Source organism: Hylobates moloch, unplaced genomic scaffold (genome assembly GCF_009828535.3).
Source record: "Hylobates moloch isolate HMO894 unplaced genomic scaffold, HMol_V3 SCAFFOLD_17, whole genome shotgun sequence".
Taxonomy (NCBI): Eukaryota; Metazoa; Chordata; class Mammalia; order Primates; family Hylobatidae; genus Hylobates; species Hylobates moloch.
Window position 1 is genome coordinate 32,532,320 of NW_026652292.1, and position 18,348 is coordinate 32,550,667.

Consider the following 18,348-nt stretch of genomic DNA (forward strand, 5'->3'; position numbering starts at 1 on the left):
GCCAGCTATGCATTTGTCCTTTTCTTGGAGAGTCTATTAATCCCATTTTAAAATTTTATTGTATATATTTAAGGTATACAGCATGCTATTTTGTTATATGTATGTGAAATGGCTACTATCATTAACATATCATTAACATCAAAATATTAACATATTTTGCAATACTAAGGTTACTGCTGTCACATATTTGAGTAGAATAACTAGGTACTGAACAGAAAAACAAGCTGAAGACAGTTGTCTCACGTAGTTACCCATTTTTTGTGGCAAAAGCACCTAAAATTTACTCTTTTAGCAAACATTCTGACTACAATACAGTATTATCGACTCTAGTTCTCCTGTTGTATACTATATCTTGGGATGTGTTCATCCTGCATATCTGTGGCTTTGTATTCTTGGACCCACATCTCCCCTAGAGTCTGTTAAACTTCATCTCAGTTGTCATAAAAGTAATAACTGACATTTATTAAGCACTTGCCATGTGACAGGTGCAGTGTTTGCAATTTAATCCTCCATATGATTTTAAGTGATGGTGTTTGTGTCATCTCAGCTTCAGAGATGAGGAAACTGCAGGGTCAGGAATAGTAGGTTGAGAGATAAGTGGAAAGGCAGGAATCTAAAGTCCGGCTAACTCCACAGTCTTAACCATCATACCATACCTTGTTATGCTTGGCTTAGGGTTCAGGTAGCTCCCGAATTCATTTTTCTGTGAGGTGTTCATCTTCCTAAAAAATGTATATTATTTGGAAAGAAAATGAATTGTTCCAAAACTTTTCCCAGGTTGTTGTTATTGAATGCTGGTTAAGCTATAGTTTGCCTTCTTGCAAGAGGAAACATCAAGCATGAGATTCAAGACAAACCAGAGCAGTGCTAATCTGGTGTCAATACCTTGGAGGCCAAAATGGATTTCTGTCTGGGCAAGAAAGATACAAAAGTGTGCCACTCTCTTAAGGATATCTTATCTACAGTCCGCCTTTTTAATGATAGATTTGTCACACAAATCACACACTGACAATTTTTTTGTGATTAAATTATTTCATAACTCTGGCCAGTGGTCCACTTATTTAAAGCACTATTAAAAAAGAAAATTCTAGTACACCTAAGCATTTAAAATGTTCCTTCATGTGCTTGTATTTCACATTTTCTTTTTTTAAATTGAGTTCAACCGTGGATATTAAAACCCTCTTATTGTGCTATTCAGTACGTTTTTAGAACGTCCCTTTTGTTTTAGAAACACCATCTATAATCTGTTGTATTTTTCCCTTCTCTTATTTCACATTAGTTCATATACACACATATGTACACATACATATACACATGTGTATGTTTTAAGCTTCAAATGTATTATAAGGCACAGCTGAACTATGGCTGTTCCTATTGAATATCTATGACAGCCTTATTTCATAATAAAATAATGCTAACTTTCGTTCCTGTAGTAATATTTCCATGTTGCTACAGTAATCATGGTAATTGCTTAACAAAAGTGGCAAATAGATTCAAAACTTCTTAGAGGATCCTATTTGCCTAGTAATATAATAATTAATTAATTTGAGCAATCTTTTTTAAATTTGTCAACTTGAATCCTGGAATATGATTCTCTGGTTCTAGATCACGGCAGTGCTAATGTTCACATTGAACCATCTAAATTGGAAGTGTATAGAAAGAGAAAGATGGAAGCTTATCCCTGGTGAGATCAAGAAAAATTCTCCAGTGCCTTAAAAATATCATAGCTAATTGTATAGTCAACTTAAAAACAAAAGTTCTTTTAGAATGTGCTTCAAGGGGATTTAGCAGCAGTGTCCTCCTTGTTATTAATGTTGTTGAGGGCTTCTAGCATTTAGTGTGACCGACTGGCCAAATTAAGCATCTCCTCTTTTATAGGTCTGATGAGTCTCTATGGCAGACCTTAGACCTCACAGGTAAAAATCTGCACCCGGATGTGACTGGTCGGTTGCTGTCTCAAGGGGTGATTGCCTTCCGCTGCCCACGATCATTTATGGACCAACCATTGGCTGAACATTTCAGGTAAAGATGAAAAATCCCTGGAAAAGACTATTTCTAAATTTCGAGGTAGAAACAGATCAAAGCTTTTTTTTTTTTTTTCTTTCTTCAGCCTTAAAGCCTATGGTAGGTTATCTGTGCGGTGTGGGATGTTAATTCCATACTTTGCTATGGGGCCTTTGTGCTGAAACCTAGCATAGATTTCAATGACACTATTCCCATTTCACTCAGGGTTACTGTTAGTCTCTTCCCAGGGCGAAAGAGGCACATGTGTCTTCTCAAGTCCTCAGCTGATGGGGACTTTGAGTCCCACACAGCAGGCACAAGTAAAGCACTCACTGGCAGATGCAAGGGTGCCCAGTTACTTCCCCACTGCCCATTTCTGGTAAATAAAAAAAGTGAAGAGTCTTTTCATATTTGTAGCTTGGGGGTTATGATTTTTGTCGTGGAGAAATTTGGAACCTGAAAAAAATGCCCTCTTTTTGTTTCTTTTGTAGAATATTTTGAAAAAGAATTTTCTATTCTGAGAATTTTGCAATACTAAGGTTACTGCTATCACATATTTGAGTAGAATAACTAGGTACTGAACAGAAAAACAAGCTGAAGACAGCAGAGCTAAAGATAAAACATGTCTCTTGACTCCAGTACTTTTTCCCTTCTTTCTGTAGTCAGAACCGCCTCTCCCACTGCTTTTTATCCTGTTCCTCCTGTGGCTGTTCCTTCTCAGTCTCCTTCACACATGTGATTTCCTTCATTCACTCCAGGGTTGGTTCCTGGCTGCCATCTTTTTCAAATCCAAATGCTGTCCTTGGACAAGCTGTGTCCTATACACCCACATTTATGCCCAGGACTCTCAGTTCCTCATCTGTAGCTTGGCCCTCCTTTTCAAATTCCCAAATTTCTAATTACCTAAAAACTTCTGTACCTGAATTTCTTACAAGGACTTCAATATTAGCATAATTAATATTAAATTTGGCCTCCCTTTTTTTTTTGTTTTTGTTTTTTGAGACGGAGTCTTGCTCTGTCACTCAGGCTGGAGTGCAGTGGCGTGATCTCGGCTCACTGCAACCTCTGCCTGCCAGGTTCAAGCAATTCTCCTGCCTCAGCCTCTTGAGTACCTGAGGCTACAGGTATGCGCCACCACGCCCAACTAATTTTTTGTATTTTTAGTAGAGACTGGGTTTCACCATGCTGGCCAGGCTGGTCTCGAACTCCTGACCTTGTGATCCACCAGACTCAGCCTCTCAAAGTGTTGGGATTACAGGCGTGAGCCACCACGCCCAGCCTGGTCTCCCTTTAAAACTTGCTCTTCCACTATCTTCCCTGTTCTATTGCTGCTCACCCACTCACCCCTGCCAGAAACCAGGAGCTGTTATAGTCTTAATCTCCTTGTCACTCACATCCAACTCATTGTTGTGATGCCCACTCGTTATTTTCTAAGTGGGACTGTATTGGCAGCAACATCTGTATTTGGCAAAAATCCTCTTGAATTTTAAAAATGAATGAAGATGGGAATACACTAGTAGCAATATGTTTTATGACCCTATAGTTAATGCCTGAAGTATGTATTTAGAGTCTTGTTTGTGATTGGCTGCTCATTTGGGGAGAAGAGGGGTCTGATTTGAAATTGGATGTACCTGTGAGAGCCACCTATGGAGCCCCTCTTTTCTCTCCGTGTTTAGCCCTTTTCGTGTACAGCACATGGACCTGTCGAACTCGGTTATAGAAGTGTCCACCCTTCACGGCATACTGTCTCAGTGTTCCAAGTTGCAGAATCTAAGCCTGGAAGGCCTGCGGCTTTCGGATCCCATTGTGAAGTGAGTGGCAGGCAGAGTGTCACAAAGGCAATTGTTTTTATGTGTATGAATTTTTTTCCCTGTATATAACCGGGGTGCCCTTCTAGCCATATCGTGGACACAGAAAATATCTAGTGCAGTGCTCTGGCTTCTGCAAAACTTTTCAGGACTCATTGAAGCAACAAAAGCTTGAATGCTAACTATATGCCAGGCCCTGTGCTAGGTTCTAGAGATACAAGAATGAACAGTGCATGTGTTTTGGGAAGAAAATGAATGCTCCAAAACTTTCCCCACATTGGTAGTGAATGCTGGTTAAGCTATAGTTTACCTTCTTGCAAGAGGAAACATCGAGCAAGACATGTCTGTTTCCTCTTGCAAGAAGGTAAACTATTTATGAGCAAGACAGATAATTACCATGCAGTGTGTTTATTAAATGTTTCGGTGAATATGTGGCAACACACGAGGAGCCGCCTTCTTAGAGGAGGTGACTCTTGAGTGTTGAAGTTATCTTGGTAGGAGATCTCTAGGTAATAAGACAAAGCAACCAGTCTAGGTAGTTACGTAGTTGGAAGTTGCTGGAGCACGGGACTAAGGGAGAAGAGTGACAGGAGATGACGAGAGTCAGGGACTAGATTGTAATGGGCCCCTAAGCCTTGCTGTAAGAAGAATGGACTCTTCCATCAAGAGGGAAGCATGGGCCCGGTGCGGTGGCTCACACCTGTAATCCCAGCACTTTGGGAGGCTGAGGTGGGCGGATCACATGAGGTCGGGAGTTTGAGACCATCCTGGCCAACATGGTGAAATCCTGTCTCTACTAAAAATACAAAAATTAGCTGGATGTGGTGGCAGGCACCTGTAATCCCAGCTACTCAGCAGGCTGAGGCAGGAGAATTGCTTGAACCTGGGAGGCGGAGGTTGCCATGAGCTGAGACCACGACACTGCACTCCAGCCTAGGTGACAAGAGCAAAACTCCATCTGAAAAAAAAACAAAAAAAAGGGAAGGATGGTGGAGAGAGTTGTTCTGAGAATGGAAGGAACACGTTAAGAGTTGAAATTTAGGAAATTAACTTGCCAGGTACCATGGAGGGTCCATGAAGGATAGAAGAAGCTAGAGTAGTTAAGGATACTGCTGTGTTCATTCAAGTGAGAAAAGATGAAGTCTGATATAAAACAGATAGCAGTAATAGCAGCTAATGTTTTGGGGCGTGTATTATGTGCCAGATAGTGAATTTTGTAAATGCGTTTTCATTTAATTCTGACGGCAACCCCATGAAGTGTGATCTTACTTGTTTCCTTTTTATAGATGTGGAAACTGAGACACAGGGACACTGAATAAGTCTTTTCCAGGGTCACACTGTTAGTAGGTGGCTGAACCAAGATGTGAACCTAGTGATATAATATTCCAGAATTCTTACTCTTAATCACTAAGTTGTACTAACACAGGGCATTTGGGGATGTATTAGAGAAGATGGCAAATGTGAGAGATGTATAATCAAAAGAACCTGGTGATTTTACGAGTAGAAGTTTGCAAGCTAATTCTAATTATGGGTGAAATGGATATATGTTTATTCCATTGTCTTTTTAGTTCAAAAAGTACACTGATATTCTTGTGTATTTGCTTCGTATTAAGTCTTTTATTACATTATATCATTTAATCTTGTTAGTAACCCTACCAAGAAGGTGTGCTAATACCATTTCACAGATGAGTAAACTGAGGCAAATTATCCTGTTTTGATGTCTGAGAGATAGTGATATACATTTTAAACTCACTGACTCAAAGACCTGTGAGCTTAACTACACTTGCCTGCTTTCATCTAAATGTTGTTGATGAATAGAGTGTCTTATTGGTCTTTTTCTTCTGACGTTTTTCTCTTTTTCCAGTAATCTTGCACAAAACTCAAATTTAGTGCGACTTAACCTTTCTGGGTGTTCTGGATTCTCTGAATTTGCCCTGCAGACTTTGCTAAGCAGCTGTTCCAGGTATGAAAGATGTGAGACTTGATTATAGACTCTTATGTCAAATGTAAAATTATCCCTTACATCTGTATAAAATTGGATGAACTTTGAGCTTTTTGTAACTTTCCAGGCTCTTGATTTGGTGAATGCAAAATCTTTTGCCCTCCAAACTTTCTGTCCAAATTCAGGAGCCAAGTCAATTGAGTTTGCAAGCGATACTTGTATAGTGATCTCTTTTTTGTTTATTTGGAACTGTTAAAATAAGGGAAGTATAGTAGTGTCTATCAACAGTATGGTTGTAAGAAATCTGCTCACACTTAACTGTACATTCAGGTTTTTTCCCCTGTGGTATCTATAGACCTAACTTACAATTTTTTATCAAATTTGGTGTTTTATAAATATAGACCATAAATTTGGGCAATTCTATTAACAATGTCTTTCATAATCATGTCAGCACATAAAGAGTACAGAGTTACAGATATTGCTAAGTGAGGGGAATACATTCTTTTTGGAATACACAGTACTATGCATATGTGTGTTTTTAAAAAATATCCCTTGGTCTCCATGGTACAGCATTTGAATCTGTGTCTTGTTAATGGTCCATTTAAAATAGATTGCCTCTGGATATGAATGTTATCAGTGAGATCAAATGTATAGCCCTATATTTAGTCAGCAGTGCCAGAAGTGGGGAGTGGGGATTAATGGTTGTATTTTGTCTCTGAAACCCTCGTTTTTGCTCAGTTAGCAGAAGCACAGTAAGATGAAGTGGCTTTTTGCAATGTCAGCATCTCTTTATTAGGAATCCTCAGTGCAATCCATCAATTGTGTAGAACATCCTGAGTAATTGTTCAGTCTGTGTTGGGTGGTCCATTTCCAGGAGGAGGCACATTCACTAAGGTCCTTCTGATCCGCTGGCAACTTTCAGGGGCAAACAAGATATACTTAGGTGACTGAACGTAGCTGCTGTTAGAGAAGCAGGTGTTCTGTGTATGAAATAAGGAATCAATGGCTTTGCATTTTCTTTGTTCGCAGTTTGAGGCAAACTCATTCCCGTGTGATGGTTTCATATTTTCTTTATTACCCCTCTTTTGTGCAGACTGGATGAGCTGAACCTCTCCTGGTGCTTTGATTTCACTGAAAAGCATGTACAAGTGGCTGTTGCGCATGTGTCAGAGACCATCACCCAGTTGAATCTTAGTGGCTACAGAAAGAATCTCCAGAAATCAGGTTAGAGCTTCCAAGCCTGGACCACTGAGGCCTTCACAACATAATAGATGAGATTCATTGAGTTTCTCCTAATCGTTCCTCCACATAAGTTTTCTCATTTAATCCAGTGCATGTGTTAGTCCCCTTTTTCAGATGAGATAGCTGCTAATCAGAATGGTTAGGTGAAGGTAAACAACTGGGGAGCTAGAGCCAAGGTTTGAATTCAGGATCTAACAGTAGAAACCTTTACACTTGAAACAATGTATTTTTAAGCAGAAAAACTTTTAATCAACTAAATGATTAGGTAAAACCCCAACATAAAAATACATAAATGTAGCATTTAATTAGTATTAAGTAGAGGTTCTTCATTAGGGGCTATTTTGTCTGTATGGGGACATTTGTCAATGTCTGGAGACATTTTTTATTGTCACAGCTGTAGGAGTGCTGCTGGTCTCTCATGGGCGGAAGCCAGGATGCTGGTGGATGGTGTATAGGATGGAGAATAGCATGCACAATAATCTGGTCCAAACATCAGTTCCAAGGTTGAAAAACTGTATAAACTCTGTTAATAAGTTCATATTTATGACTTTTACTTTTTATTCAGTCCAAGAGGGCAACGAGGATTTTTAGATGAAAACAGGCATTAGAAGTTAAGGGTAGCAGGGAACAGTCTTTAAAAACCTTAATATTCAGTTACGCTTTATTTTACTTGTATGTTAATGAGAAAATCTTGATTTGCAAAGATAAGTGATTACAAATGGCAAGTTTTTTAAATGGCTTCACCGTCTCAGGCCAACATTCAGTTTGCGGGCTCTGCAAAACCTAGTTAAACCAGCAACACACATCAACCATATCTTGATGTTAGTACTAGCTTATTTGAGTGTGTTTTGTTTATTATAGTTTTTATTACTCTGAAAAAGATTTGAATCAAACATCTGCAGAATAGATCTTAAAATTTAAGTAGTATAAAACTACTTCTCCAGGACAGACGTCCTCTGGTAAGATGTATAAAGCTATAGAAAACAATTGCTAGACTCTCATGAGTGGGTAGAGATTCGAGTCGTTCACCTGTGCAAGGACTCAAATTTGAACTACTGCCATTACAAACACTTGCATTTTCAGACAAGGTGAACACTTTCTTTAGTAAGCCATAAAAGCAGCAATCATGTCTTCATTTCATGCCACTCTCCCCACCCAGTATTTATAATTACCATTTTAAAACTGATCATAGCATTATACACTCATTTAAAAAAATGTAAATATAGAAAAACACAAAGGGAAGCAAATTATCAATAATCTTAACATCTTGCTAGGCCTTTTCCTGTACAAAAGCTGTTTTTAAATGGGACATAGTATATTAAATACTTCGTAATATGCTTTTTTTCCCCTAGATAACCCCATTTTCAGTGACTACATGATGTCATCATCAGTGGCTATGTGATAGTCCATCAAATAGATATGGAATAATTTATATTAAATCAATAACAATTTATGCAGTTGATCTTCTAATGGACATTCAGAATCTTCCCAGTTTTTCTCTCCTATAAACAATTTTATGAGTGACAGAGAAAAATCTTTGGATGCATTTCTAAGGATGGATTCTTAAAAGTGGAATTGCTGGGTCCAGCATTAGGTACTATTCTCAAGTTTTGGATAGTTTCTGCCAAATTTTCCTCCAAGAAGTTTAAACTCCCATCACGAGCATTCTCTTGGTGTGAAATCCCATCACTCTTGGTTCTTCTCTGTTTGTCTGCAGGTGAAGGGAAGGCAGTACCTTGTTTATATTTCTTTCCCACATCTGGACCTTTCACTACTTTACTGAAAGATTTTCTGACATGAATCGAGGCTCTGGGTGCACGGTTGAGAAACTGCTGTAGGCAAAGTGCTGTTGGTTTTGTCCAAGTTCGGCTTAAAACCTTTCCCTTTGTTCCTCCAAGAAAGGGAACAGAGAGCCTGTTTACCGAGTTTTGGCAGAAATAGTAGGTATTAAAATTCTGCTTGCTAGACACATTCAGGACAGAGAGACAGAATATAAATTGAAGTGTTAGTTTTTTAATTATACAATGGGGATAAAAAGTTTTTAATGTCATTAACAATAGCACACACCATTTCATTATATATGAGATAATATGGAGTTGGTTTTAGCTAATAGACTGGTACCAGATGGCCTGGGTTCAGATATCCACCCTGCCATTTACTGGGTAGACTTGAGCAAGTTGCTAAACTTGCCTGTTCGTTAGTTTTCTCAGCAGTAAAATGGAGATAAGCAGAACCCATCTCTTAGAGTTACAGGAAAGAATAAATTAGTTAAGACACGTACAGCATGTGGAACATTTCTTGCCACATAGTAAGAGTTCAATTAGTGTTGGCTGTTATTACTGTTCCTTCTCCCACTACCCCCATCACTACCTTTCCATGGAGCAGTGGATGAAGCACAGAAACGTTTGGTCTTGGATTTGACCTTGACTTCTATAGCCGAAATCCTCTCTCCTTTGAAGGAACGGGTTGGATTACGTGGTTTCTAAGATCCCTTCTAGCTCAGGTTGGGTCTACTGTTTATGGTGAAATGAAGGGGACAGTGAAAAGGAAACCTTGGCAGTGACTACTGTTTACTAACTACTTCCTGCCCAGGGAGGACAGAGCTTAAGTGTGGGCCAGAGGAAACTAACCCACTTTATCCCCCAATGTTTGGTTCTTTCTCCAGTGGTGTCAAAGTATGATTGCATCTGATTTTGCTGATGGCTAGTTGGCTGGCTAGATGATTGGTCCCTCAAAATTTTATTGTGTACTTTTTTCATTTTTTGGTCATTTATTAAATATTTATTGAGCACGTACAGTGATCGAAGCTCTGTTCCAGACTCAGGAGATGTAGCCTTGAACAAAACAGAGAGAGTCACCCTTACGAAGATTACTTTCTAGTGGGGGAGCCAGAAAGTGAACATATTTCATAAATGTTATTAAAGGAGGTAAAAATGCAAAGACAAAAAGCAAAGCAGAGTAACCAGATAGAATGTGGCAGAAAGAGGACTACTTTTAGATGGAATGGTTAAAGACAGGGCCTCTCTGAGGAGGCTGTACTGGACCCAGAGAACTGACTGAGTGAAGAAGGAATCCATATGCATATGTGAGAGAAGAACATTCAAGAACAAAGGACCAGCGAGTGCAAATACCTTGATATGGAGCCAGTGTGTGAGAGGGAGCAGGGAGAACAGTGAGAGGAGAAAGATGGCCAAGGGCTGTCTAAGCCAAGGCAAAAACTTTGAATTTTTTCTAAGTGACATGGGATATGGGAAGCCATTGGAGTATTTCAAGCAGAGCAATGATATGACTGACTTCATTTTAAAAGACTCACGCTAGTGCTGTGTTAAGAAAAGCCTGTAGCGGGGAAGTATGAAGCAGGGAGACCAGTTAGGAGACTAGGGTGGTGACACTTAAGGTGGTAAGAAATGATCAGATTTGGGCACATTTTAAAAACCAACATCATAAGATTTGGTGACAGAATGAATGTGGGATGTGAGAAAAATAGTCCACTATGATTTCAGGGGTTTTGGCTGAAGCCACTGGATTCGTGAGATTATCACTTGCTGAGATGGGAAAGAGTTTAGGGGAGGAGGAAATTTGGGGGAGAAATTGAGTATTTGATTTTAGACATAAATTTAGAGGCCTATCTCATATCCAAACGGTATGTTGAGGAGGCAGTTGAAAATGCAAGTCCAGAATTTAGGGGATGGGATATACTTGTGAGACGAAAAAACCCTCAAATGTTAATGAAGTTTGCCTGTTGTTCTAAATAAGTAACATTTATTGATTCATTTCCTGATTGCCAAGTAGCTTACATGACTTTCTTCCAAATTCTGAAAAGTTGCCTGTAATCCCAACACCCTTGAATACTGTAGTTAACGTTTTGGATGTATTTCCTTCCAGCCTTTTTTTTTTTCTTTTCTCTTTCTTTCTGTTTATGTGTTTGTGTGTAAATGTGAGTTTGAGTGTGTTTTGGCCAAGTTGAAATTATAACGCATTGTATATATTTTGTTTACAAGCTATCCTAGTATTTTTTTTTTATGTATGAAATGTTATCAGCTTTTTCATAATGAGTAGCAGTGTATTTCATGGAATGGATGAGGTTAACATATTAAACTAACTGGAGGAGGGGCTAATATAACTGGTGCCACATTGAATATATTCATACACATCTATATTTTTCTAAAAGTGGAATTACTGGACCAAAAGTAAAGTGTATAATTCTCTGAATTATTTTTTAAAAAAATCCCTTCCTTCCTTCCCTCCCTCCCTCCCTTCCTTCCTTCCTTCCTTCCTTCCTTCCTTCCTTCCTTCCTTCCTTCCTTCCTTCCTTTTCTCTTTCTTCCCTCTGTGGCCCTGGCTGGAGTAAACTCGGCTCGCTGCAGACCCTGCGTCCGGCTGCCGTGATTCTCCTGCCCTGGCCTGCGCGCTGCCTGGGATTGCCGCCGCGCGCCACCACCCCTCCCTGGTTTTTCTCCTTTGGCTGGAGGCGCGCTTTCGCCATGTCGGCCACGCTGGTTTCCAGCTCCTGACCTCCAGTGCTCTGCCCACCTCGGCCTCCCGAGGTGCTGGGACTGCAGACGGAGGCTCGCTCATTCGGTGCTCGGTGCTGCCCGGGCTGGAGTGCAGTGGCGTGGTCTTGGCTCGCTGCAGCCCCCGCCTCCCAGCCGCCTGCCTTGGCCTCCCAGGGTGCTGGGATTGCAGCCTCTGCCCTGCCGCCGCCCCGTCTGGGAGGTGGGGAGCGTCTCTGCCTGGCCGCCCATCGTCTGGGTTATGAGGAGCTCCTCTGCCCGGCCGCCCCATCTGGGAGGTGAGGAGCGCCTCTGCCCGGCCGCCACCCCGTCTAGGAAGTGAGGAACGTCTCTGCGCGGCCGCCCATCGTCTGGGAAGTGAGGAGCGCCTCTGCCCGGCCTCCCCTTCTGGGATGTGAGGAGCCCCTCTGCGCGGCCGCCCTGTCTGGGAAGTGAGGAGCGCCTCTGCGCGGCCGCCCCTTCTGAGAAGCGAGGAGCGCCTCTGCGCGGCCGCCCCGTCTGGGAAGTGAGGAGCGCCTCTGCCTGGCCGCCCCTTCTGGGATGTGAGGAGCACCTCTGCCCGGCTGCCACCCCGTCTAGGAAGTGAGGAGCATCTCTGCCCGGCCGCCCCGTCTGGGAAGAAGTGAGGAGCGCCTCTGCCCGGCTGCCCCGTCTGGGAAGTGAGGAGCGCCTCTGCCCAGCCGTCCCTTCTGGGAAGTGAGGGGCGCCTCTGCCCGGCCACCCCTTCTGGGATGTGAGGGGCGCCTCTGCCCGGCCGCCCCGTCTGGGAAGTGAGGAGCGCCTCTGCCCGGCCGCCCCTTCTGGGATGTGAGGGGCGCCTCTGCCCCGCTGCCCCGTCTGGGAAGTGAGGAGCGCCTCTGCCCGGCCACCCATCGTCTGGGATGTGAGGAGCGCCTCTGCCCAGCCACCCCGTCCGGGAAGTGAGGAGCCCCTCTGCCGGGCCGCCATCCCGTCTAGGAAGTGAGGAGCGTCTTTGCCCGGCCGCCTCGTCTGGGAAGTGAGGAGCACCTCTGCCTGGCCGCCCCGTCTGGGATGTGGGGAGCGCCTCTGCCTGGCTGCCCCATCTGGGAGGTCTACTACAGAGGCCAGAAGCAATGTGGGGGCTGGATGTGGTGGCTCACGCCTGTAGTCCCAGTACTCTGGGAGGCTGAGGCGGGTTGATCACTTGAGGCTAGGAGCTCGAGACCAGCCTGGCCAACATGGCGAAACATATGAAAAATACAACTGTCAAATCAACCAACGAACCAAGCGACAACAAAACAGGTCTACCCTGGAGTCATACTCTAATTTTTTCTATTTTCCTCCCTTTCTGATCCTTTATCCCACTTTCTTTTTCTTCCTCTTCCTTCTCCTTCTTCTTTGTCAAATAGAGGATTGAGTTATTATCATTGATCCAAAAAAAAAAAAATCAGTTCACTATCCAAAAAAAGCAGTTCAGGGTTCAGGCTCCTGAAAGCCTGCAAATAAAATTAAATATCTACCTGTGGTACATGGAAGACCTACTTTATGATAGACCTACTTTATAATAGAATTTTTTTTCACTTCATGGCTGAGAAGAAATATTTCTAATTTTATTTGATATTTTTTGCTCCTTTTTATTATCTTGGTATTTTGCAATGTAGATTTGTTCATGTTCATTGCTTATTTTTGATTTATCTTTTTTTCTCTTTATGTAAGATTAACTCGTTGTTTAATGTATGTTGAAAACATTCCCAGTTTTCTGATACTTTTTAAATTGTTTTGTTTTAATATGGTAGAGTTTTAAAATTTATGTAGTAAATTTAGGTGTTCCCTAAGTTTTCTTTTATGTTTAGAAATACCTTATCCCAAGATTCAATTAAATAATTACCCTGAATTATTTATTTAGTAATTTTTAATATTTAATATATTATTACCCTAAATACAAAAATAATATTTTTTTTGTATTTAGAACTTATTATGTGGAATGTATTTAAATATGTTACTTGAGTTGGAGAAATATTTTTTTCCAGTTGTAGTAGCAATATTTCTTTTTACTGATCCATTATTTCTCTTGTTGATCTGAGGTGCTACCTTTGTAATATATTGTTTGCTTATATATATACACTGGTGTTTAATTTTACTTTTTGCTATTGTGAATGGGATTTTTTTCCCTATTATTTTTCCAGCCTGCTACTGCTGATACATAGATAAGCTAAAGATTGTCATTTACACAGTTTTCTTTTTCGGATGATTCTCTTGGGCTTTTTGGGTAGAAAATTTTATGTTCCAAGATAATTATTTTTTCTTTCTAATAGTGTGTGGTTCTAATTGCATTGCCCTGAACTTCCAGCATGATGTTCGATGATAGTAGTGATAACAGATATCCTTGTCTTGTTCCTCATTTAATAGTGACCATCATGTTTTTTTGCTTTTCCTAGATCTCTCTACTTTAGTTAGAAGATGCCCCAATCTTGTCCATCTAGACTTAAGGTATTTTTTTATTTATTTTAGATCAAAAGTTGAAAAATCTTGATTTCTCATTCAATTGGGAAAGGATCACAATGTTGAATTGAAGCAACTAAACAGTAGGTTATTTCTGTCTTCTTTATCTAGGATCAATGTGTGATTTTTCAATATCTTTTTTTCTGCCTTCTTACAGTGATAGTGTCATGCTAAAGAATGACTGCTTTCAGGAATTTTTCCAGCTCAACTACCTCCAACACCTATCACTCAGTCGGTGCTATGATATAATACCTGAAACTTTACTGTAAGTATGTCTTGTTTTTAATGCTTAATAGAAAGCAGGAAACAACAGAGATGCCCCTTGGTGTGAAAATCCATTTTTATTAATAGACATATGAAACCAAAACATTAGTAATGAGTATACCACAGACTGGCTATGAAAGACCAGCAGAGTAATGCTTAAACTGGTGAAATTGAGTTGATCCAGATTGTTCACTAAACATTTATTGTTTAGCTGTAAGCAGTTTTAATTACTAGCTTGCTGTCTTAGTATCTATGCGAAGACTTAGCAGAGAAGCAGAAGATAACCTTTTACTCTAGGAAACTTGAAGTATAATTGGGAAGGCAGACCCAATGTGGGTTAGTGTCTTTTTTTTTTTCTTTCCAAATTTTTCGGATTAACTCCAGTTGATTCCAAAAGCTTTCATCTGGGCTTAAAGTTCTGTATCTTCTAGTGATGTAAGTCCTGGATAGTGAAGAAATTGGAAAGATATAAGCCTGTAGATGGTATGTATTGTAAGTCTGATGCTGTTTTTGAACAGGGGCATGTTAAGGCTTATTCAAAACTGATGGTGAGTTGGTGGCTGACCTGGATCTAAATCCTAGGTCTCCTGGATAGAGGCAAAATAGTCACTATCTAATCTAATAGTTTATACAAGGATTAGTTTTACCTGCTCAGCAACTTCCACAAAATCAAGGGAGTGCAAGAAAGAAGCAGCCTGGTCCATCTTTCCTTTGGGAAACACCATACCCAACTCATCCTAAAAATCATATCTTGTTTTAAAAGGTTTTCTGTATTTCATTCCAAAGGACTGGAAAAGTCTCCCTAATGGCAAATGTACATGTGTAGCAGTTTTATTGAAAACCACAAGAGGTCAGTATCTTAGAGTTGATCAGGTGCCCAACATGTCTTGAATGCGGCTGCTGGACTCATTTATGTAGCTCATGAACTAAAGGTTAATTTAGTTTCCAGCTCCTAGGTAGGAAGAGTGGTGAATTTGAAAAAGAACTTTAGTCCTCAGAATCATAGTTTGAATCTTTTAAGTTAGTTTCAAGAATTAATGAATAAATCAGATACTTCAGCTACACAGAGTTAACTAGTAGAATTAGGAAATCTGGCAGTTACGCATTTTAATTAATCATTTTTTAATTAATCTTGTGGTTCAGGGTCTGAGCTGGTATCTCATTTGGGAAAGGACTGCCTAAAATAGGATGGCAGGATTTACTTTCCTGGCTCTCAAATGTTGGGGTTTAAATTCATGTGCATGAAACTCTTATTAAAATCCCTGCCCTCTCTATTTTCTAGCATCCAGAACTCCTAGGAGCTTCTAGCGTCTACCCAAAAAGGCTTCTCTGTCATCCGTTCTTTCCTGTCCTTGCCATCTGGCCTCCTGCTTCTTTGCCTGTGCAGCCCCCTGGGGAGTGTGGTGATCATTCTTTTCGGGTTGCTTTTCTCAAGAGAATCTATCCATGTGTCTTGCTTTTGTTCCTTCTCTGCAGAAAGAAAGAAGCTAAGCAGGTAATGACCCAAATGCTTTTTCACAAGCAGAGGCGAGGGGAAGGCTGAGAGCTCTTCATTTTAATATTTTTATCCAGTGGGATAATAGTAATAGTAATTGCCATACCTGCATAATAATCGCATGGTAATACCTGGAGGCAGTGTGAATTGATGGTTACAAACACAGGCCTGAAGTCACAGACCTATTGTGAACCTTCACTGTATTATTATTTCTTATTTGTACAAATATTATGAAATAAGACAAACAGGGGCATTAGGAGTTTAGTTACAAGTCAGACCACTAGAATAGAGAAGAAGAAAGATCCTGTCCTTGAACATTAAGGTAAAAGAGTATATTTCTTTAGGTATTGTGTAAATACTATACTGATTTGCATTGTGAATCCTTTAAGATGAGTTTGTTGGCACCTTATGCTTAAAAGTTTCTCAATATAAAATGAGAATATGAATGACTCTAATTTCAATCATTTTGGCAGCTGATATATATTTGAGGTTTATAATAAAAATTCCAGGATGTTTCCATAATAATTTCCAGAGAGCCATCTTTGCTAAAGAACTTACGGCTATTTATTTCTCAGAAGTGGGAAAATACAATTTGAATGTCTTTCTTCTGTAATATTTTAAAATACTTGGGAAACTATAAAGTTTTCTTCCCCAGGACCTATTCCCATTATATTTATTCCCTTACTTCTTAATTGATCTTCTTATCTATGTCTAAACTTCCTTCTAATTCTTCCCTATTTCTCATTCAAGTAAGAAACCCAAGCTGGAGATAGTAAACTAATCTAAGATAAGACTAAAAATCTTCTGTGGTAGGAGCATTTGTAGTTGAGGCATTTAAGATTTTTATAAGGAAAACAGATTATTGTATAGATAAGGTAAGGCGCAATCCTTTGAAAGAGTTCATAAATATCTTTTATTTTCTAAAATTGAATATACATAAGACATTGGTGTCATTTTACACTTCTTACTTGAACTACTTATTTCTATTTGCTCTCCCTTAGTTTGCTCTTCAGTCTCTTCCACTGTAGTTTTTAAAAGATGCTTGCAAATTTTTTATTCTCAGTTGTAGGTAATGCACATACCAGGAGGCTTTTTTTTTTTTTTTTTTTTTGTCTCCTTAAAATTTTAGAGACTTTCTGGATTTTTGACTTGGAACTGGTTCTTCATCCATCATCTTATCTTATATAAGCCCCTTATATATAACACCCGAGTGTGTTCTGAAAGTCTGGTCTTAATTTCTTTCCTCACCAAATCTCTTTCCCAATGCTGCTGCAAAAACATGTCCTCCTCTGCCATCTGCCATTCCTCCTTTTCTTCCTCCACCTACGGTTTCTTCCCCTAAATATTCTCCGGTGCAGAATGGCTCACCATTTGGCTAATTTGGATATACCAGAACCAGAATTCTCATAGTAATTGCAACGTTTCTCAAGTTTCACATGAGGGATTCAAAGTTGGAGCTGGATTGCTGTCATCATAAGTGATTAAGTATAAGTATCTGTGTATTGTGATCTTACTTTGACAGTGTTTCTACATTCCAGAAAGCAGTTTACTTAATGACAGCAATTTGATTTTTCTGATTTTCTTTGTTTATATACCTTTAGATCTTATTGTCCTCTTGTGAACAAGTGTATTTATTTCACTTGGATGGTGCTTTTATTTTATAAATTAGCCTTCATCTTGTACTCAGCTACATATATTAAACATTTGTGGGGTTTAAGACACCTTGTGGAATGTAGAATAAATACATTTAGGGGAGTAGTGGAAGACTGGAAGAGCAGGTTAAACACGGAAGGTCTTCAGACTAGCTGAACAGCCTGGGTTCTGTAAAGACAAGGGAAGCATCAAAGGTTTTGGAGCAGATGAATGACTAACATGAGCTAGGCTTTAGGAGTATGCCTTGGAAATTGGTATATAGAATAGGCTAGAAGGAAGACAGTTATAAGGAAAGTTTGGGGCTTTTTAAAAGTAATTATTGACAATGTGAAAATATAAAGGATGTTTCTGACCTTAGGTCATTGATGTGCTCATTGATCTGTAGTAGGATTTTGTTGAAATTCCAAAATAAATGTTCCCTTTCCTGAGACTTTGTACTGTGTGTCCCAACCTTGAGCAAATACAGATCAGAGAGATGAATTTCTAGGCACGTAGATCTGAGTTAAGAAGAAAAAAATCATTACCAACACCAAACAGTATTTACTTTGGAAAAACAGAATTTGTGAAACAGAATTTGAGAAACAGAATTTCACTGTTAACAGGGTTGAATTTCATCTAATGTGAAATACCTAAAGGGACTGGCTTATCTATGCAGAAAAAAAATGGTAATACGTAGGGAGGTAAGATGGTTATTGCCTCCTATAAAGGGTATGATTTTTCACTCATTTTCTCCACCTGTACCCGACTACATAACCCTATCTAAAATATCTTAAGGAAGTCAGTGGTAGTTTTCATCACACATAATGGACTTGTTGACTATGAACCATTATTAAGAAGTTCATCAATCCTGACAACATCTCTCTTTGAGAGATGAGCCTAGTTCAAGTAAAAGTCAAGTTCATATCCTTAATTTGCATGTATCCTGTGGTGGTTCCAACTGGTGCTGCAGTAAAACATTTGTTT

At 39.8% G+C, this 18,348-nt stretch overlaps 1 protein-coding gene across 5 annotated transcripts in view; it reads left to right on the forward strand.

Annotated features, from left to right (window-relative positions):
* SKP2 (S-phase kinase associated protein 2) overlaps window positions 1-18,348 on the forward strand; it is a 55,738-nt gene that overhangs the window by 12,670 nt on the left and 24,720 nt on the right. For 2 of the 5 annotated variants that reach the window (XR_004244840.2, XR_009210665.1), the window contains exons 4-10: window positions 1,879-2,022; window positions 3,681-3,815; window positions 5,677-5,775; window positions 6,848-6,978; window positions 13,910-13,961; window positions 14,131-14,238; window positions 15,520-15,732. Coding sequence is in view for 3 of the 5 variants with exons in the window: in XM_032135792.2 (XP_031991683.2) it covers window positions 1,879-2,022; window positions 3,681-3,815; window positions 5,677-5,775; window positions 6,848-6,978; window positions 13,910-13,961; window positions 14,131-14,238; window positions 15,001-15,043 (712 nt within the window). In the remaining 2 variants the exon portion in view is untranslated. Of the gene's footprint in view, window positions 1-1,878; window positions 2,023-3,680; window positions 3,816-5,676; window positions 5,776-6,847; window positions 6,979-13,909; window positions 13,962-14,130; window positions 14,239-15,000; window positions 15,499-15,519; window positions 15,733-18,348 lie in introns of those variants that run through there. The other 3 variants (XM_032135793.2, XM_032135791.2, XM_032135792.2) reach the window with 2 other exon arrangements.